Below are 11,942 nucleotides of genomic sequence, written 5' to 3'. Positions count from 1 at the left end.
TGTCCGTGAATAAAAGATGTTGCGCCAGGAAGGAACTGGATCACCAACAAAGGTACCATGATAGAACTGGATTTGAAAAACGGACCCAAGGAAACCAAAGATTCCATGGATACTTGTAGGTAAAATCAAATGAATCTTCTGAGGATTAAAGAATCTGGTGATATTCCAAAGGACTTGCTAACTTCGTCAGGGAAGCAAGGAAAACACCATTGGCTTATGTTATGATGTATGTTTGAATTTTTGTATGGCGTAATGCTCCATGAAAAATGGAAATGCTATGCAATTTTATGTATATGGTGTAATGATGCATGATTTTGCAGGGGAATAAATGAAACATAAGGAACCGTCAAAGAAAAGTCATTGAAACAACTGAAATTTTGTGGGGAATTTTGCAAAAATAAATTGTAAGCTTTGCTGAAGAAACCCAAAATACTGATGCAGACTCTGAGTGTGGACGCCAGTGAAGACTGGACGTTGCTAAGGAAAATTAACAATGGACTCTCGCTAGGAATGAGGTGAACTTTGCGTAAGAAAACCCAGAAACACGTATCTTCTGCTGGAGATGTGAGAAGTCTTGACCAATAAATCTCAACAAAACAACTCTACTAGGGGATAAGAGGATTTTCAACCAAAGCTCAGCTGGAGAAAAAGAAACTCCTCTCAACTAGGGACAAAACAACGCTCTATGGAATTAACAATCTTCAATAAGCACAACTTTTAGGGGAAACTAAGCAAAATTAAGAGTCATCCCTGATGATTCTTGCTTTCGTGCTGGTATGTCGTATATCTACAAGTGAACATCCCTTCTACAATACAAAACATAACCAAAATGTCCCAGGTTTTTCCTGACCACTTTGTCTACCAACCCGACCACACACAAAATCACAAGCGTATTCAAATGTATTTTTATCATATTATGTAAAGCCCGAAATTTCCAAATGCAATGATTATCAAAAATCTAGACTTTTTGCAACAAAAAAAAACACACTTTTGAATGAAAAGAAACTTTTATTGATTGAGAATTCGCTTGTAAATAGGCATTTACATTAGGAGGAAATTCCTAGGAAAAGGTATTTGCAAAAAATAAAACAAAAGAATATTACAAGAATGGCAATGTAAAAGCGAATTCCCATCAGATTCTGATTCGGCTATAACTCCTTATGATCGGTCACCATTTTCATTGTGTTTTCGTTGCTTAGCTAACAAGAAACCACGAATTTTGAGACATTGTGCACTATGGTACCGTTAAAGTCAATTTTCATTGCCTTAAGTTATTTTAGCATTTCTATTAATTTTCCTTTTTATTTTATGTTTTCGCAATTTTATGCGTATGTTGTTTGTGTTTTTGTCCTCCAGGTCCAGGTAGAAGAGTTGAGGGATTCGTGGCAAGACAATGAGGAGTTCCGGCAAGCAAAGAAAGGAAAAGAATCAGTACAGGAGGCCTGAAACGGCCACCCGTGTCACCTGACACGGGCCGGGTCAGGCAGAAGGCAGAACAAGGCTGAAGATAGAAGCCTGACACGGTCGGCCGTGTCAGCTGACACGGCCCGTGTAAGGTTAGCAGGAGGCCGTGTTGTAGTATCTTGGGCGTGTCAGGTTGGACAGTGAGTTGACACGGGCCATGTCATCCCAGACGCATATTTTTCCTGTTTTTGGGCTTTTTATCGGGCTTGAGTTGCATGGATGTTTTAGAGATTTCCACCTTTTGCCTAAGGATTTTTCACTATATTAGTAGAGTTTCTACCAGAGAAAAGATCATCTGGGAATGAGGAGAACACAAAATTGTCAGACGATCAAGGATTATAGAGATCAAGGAATTCGGAGAGCAAAAGGTTTTCATGAGCGAAAGCGATTGAAGATCCAAGTCATTCAATTACTTGTAATGTGTATTTTTTATCTTGAATTCGTTTTGAATAGTATGAGTAGCTAAACCCCCCAATGCTAGGGGGTATCCCTGATTTAGAATCATAATGACTATGAGTTTACGATTGCATTTATAATATTATTTTTACGGTAATATTTTGATGTGTTTAATGCTTTCTCTTTCGGACCAATCGAGATTGTTATGTGGTTATTAATTAGGATGGACCGCCATTGATAAGGTTTTCATAAGATTACTCTGCAGTAGATATCATCTAGGACTAGGGATACCCTATATGAATCATAGAATTCTTGATATAATAAAGCTTAACTTCACCCCAATTGCCTATGGACATAGAAATTAGGGTAGAATGATTAAAGGTTTTCTCACCAAGGACTTGGGAGAAAATACCCTTGAGAACTGGTAGTAGTTGATATTTGTTGATGCAATAGTGACTCAGAGTTATTACATGGATAAATCATACACCTTCCCTGGCATTGTTCCTCTTACCTTGCAAACCCTTATTTTTCATTATTATTTTCCTTTGCCTTTATTTTTATAAGTTTGAATTTAAAAACCTCAATTATAATTTTTGTTTAATTGGACAATGAATTGAACTCAATATTAACTTGCAGTCCTTGAGATCGACATTCGGGGAATTTCCCCTTTATTACAATAATAGGCAAAATAGTACACTATATTTTTCCGGTCAAGTTTTTGGCGCCGCTGTCGGGGACTGCCAAAATATAGAGTTTAATTTTAAGTTCAATTAAAATTTTGTTGCTCTGCAATAAAATTATTTTTCTATCGTTTATATAATTTCATTCACTAATCTGTGTATGCGAGGAGAGCCCTCAGCAGAATTGATTTTTGACACAGAAATCGAGAGAACCCTTCACCAGAGACGCAGAAAAGCTAGATTGAATTCTAAAGAAGAAGTTTCCTCTGATCACTCAGATTCAAAAAAAGAAAAAATGGTTGAAATTCCTCTAGTTCCACCTCCTCCACATCCGGAAAGACTCGTAGGTGACTATGGAGGTGCAAATGCACAGGTGGTAGATTGACCATTGTCAACCAACCGGTGAATGTGACAAATTTTCAACTGCATCCTAGCACAATCAATCAACTTGAAAGAAAATCTTTCACTGGAAAGTTAATGAAGATGCAAACAAGCACCTGCAGAGATTCTTGACCATGAGTACTACTTTGAAAATTGATGGTCATACTGATGAAGCAAAGAAGTTAAGAATGTTCCCGTTCACTTTATCTGAAGAGGCGGAAGAGTGGTCCTACCCTCTTCCAACTGGTAGTATTACATCATGGGAAGAGATGGAAACAACTTTCTTAAATGAGTATTTTCCAGCATCAATATTTCTAAGAAAAAGGTATGAAATCTTGAACTTCAAACAGAAAGATGGTGAGTCTTTGGAAGATACCTACAAAAGATTCAAAAGGGTTCTGGTAGCTTTCCCAACTCATAATATGGACCAGACTGAAAAAATGCAGATGTTTGTCAATGGGGTGAAAATAAAGACAAAATAGTTGATTGATACAGCCGCCATTGGCTCGACAAATTTCTTAACAGCCACCGGTATTAAAAGGATCATTGAAGCGATAGCCGCAAATGAGCATATGGAACTATATGATAGGTGTACAAGCAAACCTGAAGGAGCCATTGATTTGAAATTGGAAGCTAATAAAATCCGTTTGGAAGATACAGTCGCTTCTGAAGTAGAAAAGAAATTGAAAGCAATGAATATAGGTACTCAACAGATAGCTCAAATTCAACCTGCTTAGACCATCACTTGTGAAATATGTAATGGACCTCACCACACTGTGTATTGCTTTGCAACTCCACAACAAATTTAAGAGATAAAATTCTTAAAGCAGAATAACCCATACTCTAACACTTACAATCATGGTTGGAAGAATCATCCAAACTTCTCCTGGAAAGATCTGAAAAGGAATGTTCCATAACAGGGTCAAGGTTAATATCATACTCAATATCAACAACAACAACAACAACAAGCTCCAAGGAAAGCAGACTGGGAGATTGCCATTGAAAACACGGCCGCTCAAAATAGGAAATTCAAATAAGAGACTAAAACAATCAGAAAAACACCACCGCCTCTCTAAAGAATCTTGAAGTTCAACTGGGTCAGATAGCACAACAACTAGCAAGTTCTCAAACACCAGGTTCCTTACCAAGTGAAACAGTTCAAAATCCTAGAAATCAAGAGAATATTAGTATTGTCATGACAAAAAAGAAAAAAGGCCGCTAAAAAGAAAAAAGTTATATCATCGGGCGAACCAACTGAAGAGAAAATTACAATGAGACTAAACCGGTGATTAAGTTGCCCTACCCTCAGAGAGTGACAAAGAAGGAACCAAACGAGTCATACTTGGAGAAATTCATGACAGTGTTTAAAAAGGTCAAGGGTCATATGTCTTTGTTTGAAGCACTCGAAAGAATGCCCATGTACAAGAAATTCATGGAAGAGGTAATGGCCGAAAAGAAACCAACAACAGAAGAACCGGTAGCCAAGAAGGAAAAGTATAGTGTAAACTACTTGGGCAGAAAATTCCAAACAAACAAAAGGATCCGGGAACGGTAACAGTACCATACACAATTAAAGAAAGAACCTTTTAAAAGGGTACTAATAGATTCTGGAGCTAGTGTGAGTCTGATGCCATTATCAATCTATCACAGGTTGGGTATTAAAAATGTCAGTGACACAAAGAACAATATGAAATTTGTGGGTCACTCAAGAAAGGATGCATATGGTATAGTAGAAGACATACTGGTAACTATAGAGGACTTGAGTTTTCCTGTTGATTTTGTAATCCTAGACATACCTGAAGATGATGGGGCACCCATCATTCTGGGTCGACCTTTCATGCAGACAAGTCGATGCAATCTCGACATGGACCAAGTCATGTTAACCTTGAAAGTTCACGACAAAGAGATAACTGAAGACAAGAAGCTAGAGGAAGATACAGAATCTCACTATCAAGTAGGCTTGATCATGACAGAGGCGAGAAAGCAAAGTAATATACCAACATCAGAGAAAGATACAGGAAGGCCCTCTCGACTCTCGCCACTGCCAATAGCAACCCTGATTGGAAAGACCTCTATCTCCATTCCAAAAGCCAAGAGATAGAAACGAAAATGAAAACAAGGTAAGGAGATGAAGGGTAGAAAGGATTTATGGCACAAAAGAGTCCATGCTTATGAAAAAGACGGCTTCCTAGTTTTGGACAAGTGGAGGAACAAGGTTTGGAGGGTGAAATACCTCCCAGAATAACGAAAATGAACCGTCGAGCCATGCGACGTTAAACGCCGCGCTTTGTGGGAGGCAACCTACGCGTTTTTATTTCTAAATGTGTATTTTATGTTTTTGTTGTAGGTTTACATAGTGCTCTGCACTAGAAGGGAAAAGCACTCAAGTACATACAAGAGTCAGCGTGCATAGAGGAACCATACCTGAGAAAAAGAGAATGACTAGTCTGAAAATCGGGCAAAACAGCAGCCTGACACGGTCGCCCGTGTCAGCTAACACTTCCCGTGTCAGGGTCATGAAAAAAAATTTAAAACGAGAAAAATAGTGGCCTGACACGGTCGCCCGTGTCTGCTGACACGGCCCGTGTCTGCTGACACGGCCCGTGTCAGGAGCACTGAAGAATGCCAAATTATCACTTTTTGCAGTGGCCTGACATGGCCGCCCGTGTCAGGAAGACGAAATTGATTTTTTTTTTTAAAGTTGAAAAGTTTTGTGGGCCCCCCAACCTTAATTACCCACTAACCATTCATTATCCATCCATATACATTCCCCAAAACCAGATTTTCACCACTCATCACTCATCACTCATTCTCTCTTATATTTTCATCTTCCTCACACTTTTCCTCTCAAATATTCTTCAACCTCCATTAAAACCATTCAACTAAAGCTTCCATCTTTACCACCTCCACAACTCTATAGCCAAAACTCCCTTCACGACTCTTGCTCCATTTTCCACCCTCGTCCTAACCACGGTTTTAGATTTTTCAAATTCCCAATATGAAATTTCAATTTGTTTTTACAGGTCCAAAATGCCTCCGAGAAGGATTTTGACAGGAAAGCAACAACTCGCCGAGACATCGAGGTCACGAAAGAGACCCATCCATAACCCGAATCCACACAACATTGTCTTTGACAATCCAGAGAAGGAGAAGCCGTATCAATTTCATCGGAAATGAAAGCTCACACCTACCAGGTATATGTGCGAGCAAACCCTGAATGCTTTAGGTCTGAAAATTGAAGTGGACAGGATATTCCATATAATGGGGATACTAGAATTTAAGAGCCTTGAAGCGCCAACTTATGAGCGCATCACGCTCGAAAGATTTTTGGATTGCCATCACTGGGAGGACGGATTACACCTCTAAGGGTGCTAAAGCCTACGACATCCAGAACTCGTGTTTTCGCTACGCCCAGAAAGGATTGGCATACACCCTGTTCGGACGGGGTGATAGCACGGGCGTGGCAACTCAACGGGAGTTGTTTTTCATGTACTCGATGGTGCAAAACCAGACCATCAATGTTGTTTCCTTTGCAGCTGATTATCTGGGCAGAGTTGGCCGGGCGGACTCTGGGGGTATCTCCGTTGGAGGCATGATTACCCAAATCGCAGAGCATTTCGGATATCATGGGGTTTTACTTGAAGACACCCCGGTGGAAGGTAAGACCAAAAATTGATATGGCAGCTCTGATACAACAAGGTATGATTTCCGTTGCACCCACTTACTATTATGTTCTAATTCATATAAGGTTTGTTATGGAACTTCCTGATCCAGACAAAGTAAGTATTACTGACTGTGCAAATTGGTTATATGTGAGTGTTGACCCTAATACTGAGGAAGGCTACGACACTGAGAACTTTGCTGTAGGTGAGCAGTTTACAAGTGAACAGGTTGCGGATGAAGCAAAAGCTGAAGAGGAAGAGTCTTAGGAGAAGTTTGTACCCCCACCTCAGGAACTTTTCCATCAGGAAGCAGGGTCATCTTCCATGCCTCCCGACCAATGGTCCTGGGTACAAACCGAGCTCGGCGACCTGAGAACCAAGCGAACACGGAAAGGCATCGAGCAGGCTCGACAAGGGACAATGTTGGATGAAATGAGCCTCATGATGCGACAAGTGATGTTGCATTTTCCACCCCTACCTCCTCAGTAGTGCGTTGTGAGTAGCCTCCTTCTCCCTTGTTCGCAAACATTTGGGCCAATGTTTAGTTCAAGTATGGGGGGAGGTTTTATTTTGCTATTTGTTTTGTTATTTTACCATTATTACTGTTTTGCATTGGGATTGTTTTGTTTTTAGGGTATGATATGCTGAATGTATTTCAGGATCGTGGTATTATTGTTGAATTAGGTGATGACCACTAGTGGAAGTGGATGAAATGATCACTCCATTTACCATCAGGATACCCCTTTCTTGCCTAAGCCGCCCTTTCGGGTTTTCAACATAGCGGGTGTACTCAATATATTTTTTTTATCCCTAATTTTTGCCTGAACCTTCTTATTAATTTCTTTTTTTTTTGGTTCGTCGGGATGACCATTTTTTCCTAAGCCGTCGACTTAGTAGGTCCTTTTTATGCGAAGTATTTTTTGACTACGTCTGCATTCACAGGGAGTGGGAAATCCTCACCATCCATAGTGGTGAGCATCATGGCTCCGCCAGGTAAATTTTCCTTATAACATACGGCCCTTCATAATTCGGGGTCCACTTGCTCCTGGGATCATACTGAGGAAGAGTAATTCTTTTCAAAACAAGGTCACCAGCTTGGTAATTCTGAGGACAAACTCTTCGATCAAACGCCTTCTTCATTCGTTTTTGATATAGCTGTCCATGACAGATAGCAGCCATTCTTTGTTATATTTATAGATTTTGTCACATATGTATGAATTTTGTCATTATATGCTATTAACGTGGAGGTTGTGACTTTGTTTGCAGATTCATTTTTTTTTTAATTTACAGTAATTTTTTTATTATTCAATGTATTCTATAATTCAATTTGAATGAATGAATTTGAATGATGAATGTTATTTTTAATATAAAAAACCTATTTTTTTACTTTGTGACCAATAATGAATATTTCTTTAAGAATTAAATAATTCATATTCATTATCAATATTATGATTAATAAATCAGTAGGGTATTTTAATATGCTGGTTTTAGTTTTAAGCCATCATAATTTAATATTTGTGCAATGTATTATTACTATTTAATTTGCAACTTGAATGCCTAATAAAAATAAATATAAACAAATGAATTTCAAAGAATTTAATTGATATGCACTGATAGTGTAAAATTTTTTTACACTGTCAATTAATCACAACCATTAATTTATTTAAAATATTTGACTTTTATTTTAACCACTTAAAAAAGTAATACAAACGGATGATTGTGATATATTGACAATGTAAAACTTTTTACACTGACAGTGCATAACAATTAATTTCATTTCAAAACAACAATTCATATTTATGCTTATTGAAAAAAAAACCAATTCATATTTATTTCATTCATTTTTGAGCTTTTATGTTTGGATGATTAAAATTTTGAGTAAGAAATTAGTTAAAATATATAATATAATAATGATAGAAACGCATAAATAACTTGAGGTTACAAAGTAAAAATAAAAAGAGTGAATAAAGAACAAATTTAACAGTTATGTATTCGAAAATGCTAACTCAGAGCATTTGTTACATGATTTTTAATTTCACTATCTCAAAAATTATATAATAAAATAAATTCTCTATCAATTAGCATCATTAAGACATTCTTAATTATTTATTCAAATAATGGGTAATATTACTTTTTGATTCAATTAGGCTGGTCCTCTAGTTGAGTTTTAAAAAAAAGAGCTGATCCTCTAAATAATTCTGCGTGCATTTTATCCTTTTTTATGGGTTATCAGTTTTTCTTTTAATTGAATACAATAAATATATATTCTAATATCAATTTTTAATTTTTCTTAAAATAAATATGTTTTAAGTTACAGGAATAAATTAATATCAATATAAGTTACATTCTAATTTGTAACCAATAATCAATATTCTTTTAATAATCAATTGATTCATATTCATTATAAATATTACGATTAATAAATCAAGTAGGATATTCTAATATGTTGGTTTCAGGTTTTAGTCGTTATAATTTAATATTTGTGCAGTTTATTATTACTATTTAATTTGTAACTTGAGATATAATCATGAACAAATCACCGAGTTTATTAACTTTTACAAAATTAAATAATGAACTCAAATCACTTTAGAAATAAAATTGAATTAATCTCCCAATTTATTTACTTTTTGGAATAAGCAACTTATATTAGTGACCGGTAAAGACCAATTTGTTTTGGCTTTGTTTTAAAATGATTTTTTTTAGTGTTATATATTTTAGTGTAAAAAAAATTTATAATTTTTTTTTTATAAAAACTTCAAATAAAAATTTGGTTTGAATAGTTATTCTTAAAATGTTATTTTAGATATTTCATCATTTTATCGAAACTTTTTTTGAATATCAAAATTTTAAAAAATCACTTAATTTTGAAGCTATTTCAAATAGCTTTTCATGAAAATCATTTTTGAGATACAACTTTTTAAAAACATTGTGATTTTGACTATGTTTTGATCTTCAATAATGTATATTTATGTTATAGAATAAACAATTCAATCTTTTAATTTATAAAAAATAAATTTAAAAAAACTTGTAATATTTTGAAAAACGTTTTTGTAAAATCCGTTTTCAAAAATACAAAAGAAAAAATCCATTTTTTTAAAGCTAAAACAAACTAGCTCATAATCTACATGAAAGATAGCCATGTGTTTGTAAGTGAGGTACTTTTTGTGAAAATAGAAAAAGAGAATAAAGAAATACGGATTTTATTATTGAATGATATAAATTGAATTATATGATATGTATTTATATTCAACTAACTAATTTGTCTACCAAATAATAAACTTTAAACCCTAATTATCTTTGAGTTTGGGCCACACAACTTGGATTATATTACTTATACTCAACATCCCTCATATAATTCAAGATGTCGAACAAACGCTAATTATAGTCAATTTGAACTATTCATAATTTCTTTCTCAAATTCAACAATTTGTCGATCTTCAATGCTTTGGTAAAAATTCCAGCCAACTGTGCTTCACTTGAGCAATGTCTTACTTCAAGCTCACCTCGATTTACCTTTTCCCTGAAAAAGTAAAATCTAGGTTTGATGTGCTTACTCCTTCCATGCAAAACTAGATTCTTCGTAAGATTTATGGCTGACTTGTTGTCGATCTGTAGCACCAGGGGTTTCTTCACTTCGACCTCAATTTCTTCCAGCATAGATCTGATTCAAATTGCTTTATACGTAGCATAAGATTATGTTATATATTCAGCCTCACACGACGGCAATGCTACCACATGTTGCTTTCTAGAGCACAATGAGATTGGGGCACCAAATACTTGAAAGAAATAACCAATTGTGCTTCTTTGATCTTCCTCATCTCCACACCAACCAACATCTAAATAGAAAGTAATCTCATCTTCCTTGCTTTCAGAATCTCGTGGAAATAGAATTCCATAATTTATCGATCGTTTTAAGTATCTCAGGATTCTTCTTGCAATCTTCATGTTTGACACTCTTGGTTCACTCATGTATCTTCTTACTGATCCGACTGAGAAACCTATATCAGGTTGAATGTTACACACATATCTCAGAGATCCGACAATTTGTTTGAACAAAGTTTTATCGACTTTGTCTTCCTCTACATGTTTTTCCAACTTCAAATTTAGTTCGACATGCGAAGATGCAGGAGTCGAATCATCCATCATAAATCTCTTGAATATCTCCTTGACGTCTTTATTTGATGTAGCATCATACCTTGCTTCGACATTTTAAATTGCATGCCTAGGAAATAAGACAAGTTTCCCGAATCTGAGATTTCAAATTCCCTCTTCATCAACCTTTTGAACTTAGGTTCTCCAAGCTATTTCAATTCACTAGCAAGTCATCAACATATAAGCAGATGATTGTTATATCTTGTACCACATCCTAGACATGGACATCATACTCAAATTTACAAGTGATGAATCCCAATTCGACCAAGTATGAGTCAATCTTCTTATTCCATACCCTAGGTGCATGCTTGGGCCATAGAGAGCTTTGTACAACTTGTATACTTCCTTGCTTCCTCCTGAATCACAAACCCATAAGGTTGTGTGACATACACCTCTTCATCCAAAGGTCCATTCAAAAATATTGATTTCACATCTAAGTGAAATGACGACCAGCCTTGCTTGCATGCCAAGGTGACTACTAGTCAAACAATCTCTAATCTTTCTACTAGTGTGTATACCTCAGAGTAGTTGACTCCTGCTCTCTGAAGAAAACCTCGAGCTACCAATCTCACCTTGTCTTGATATCGACCCATCAACATTGTGCTTCAACTTGAACACACACTTCACTTTGATATCTTTTGTATATGATAGTAATTCGACTAACTCCTATGTGTTGTTTCTTTCGATTGCTTGTAACTCTTCAACCATAACTGACTTTCATTGTTTATCATTTAAGACTTTGCTATGGTTTATTGGTTCAACACCTACAAGTATGGTGAAATGAACCGATTCTCCATCTAATGTGACTTCATCATCACCGGTCACTTCATTGTCTTGAAGTCTTGTTGGACGAGATCTAGTTCTTTGAGGTCTTTGACTAGTACTAGCTGTTAGATGCCCAAAAGTGCTTATTTGAGCTATCATATGTGGGCATCTTTCACTCTATTTCCTTGCTAAATTGTCAAAACCACCTTTGTTTTAGATGAAATGCATTACATTGATAAACGATCTTGGTACCTTTGATTTGTGTGTTATTGTGCAGGAAGAAGGCATGAAATAATTGAAAATGAAGACACAAGAAAGTTGGCAAAGGAACCAAAGAAAACAAGCATTCATCAGCCTGCTCGCTAGGCGAGGGCTGTGGCGAAGCACTCGCTAGGCGAGCGCCCAGCGAAAAGCTCCAGTAAAATATCAATAAATTCGCTAG

The 11,942-nt window shown here is 36.2% G+C and overlaps 1 protein-coding gene across 1 annotated transcript; it reads right to left on the bottom strand.

Annotated features, from left to right (window-relative positions):
- Positions 1 to 10,276: 10,276 nt before the first annotated feature.
- LOC127103171 (secreted RxLR effector protein 161-like) lies at positions 10,277 to 10,726 on the bottom strand. The gene has a single exon (XM_051040448.1). The coding sequence runs from the start codon at positions 10,724 to 10,726 to the stop codon at positions 10,277 to 10,279; it is 450 nt and encodes a 149-aa protein (XP_050896405.1).
- Positions 10,727 to 11,942: the final 1,216 nt, after the last annotated feature.

This window comes from Lathyrus oleraceus, chromosome 7, assembly GCF_024323335.1.
Source record: "Lathyrus oleraceus cultivar Zhongwan6 chromosome 7, CAAS_Psat_ZW6_1.0, whole genome shotgun sequence".
NCBI classification, from domain to species: Eukaryota; Viridiplantae; Streptophyta; class Magnoliopsida; order Fabales; family Fabaceae; genus Lathyrus; species Lathyrus oleraceus.
The sequence above is the reverse complement of the archived record's forward strand: the minus strand, read 5'-3'. Positions and strand labels throughout refer to the sequence as shown.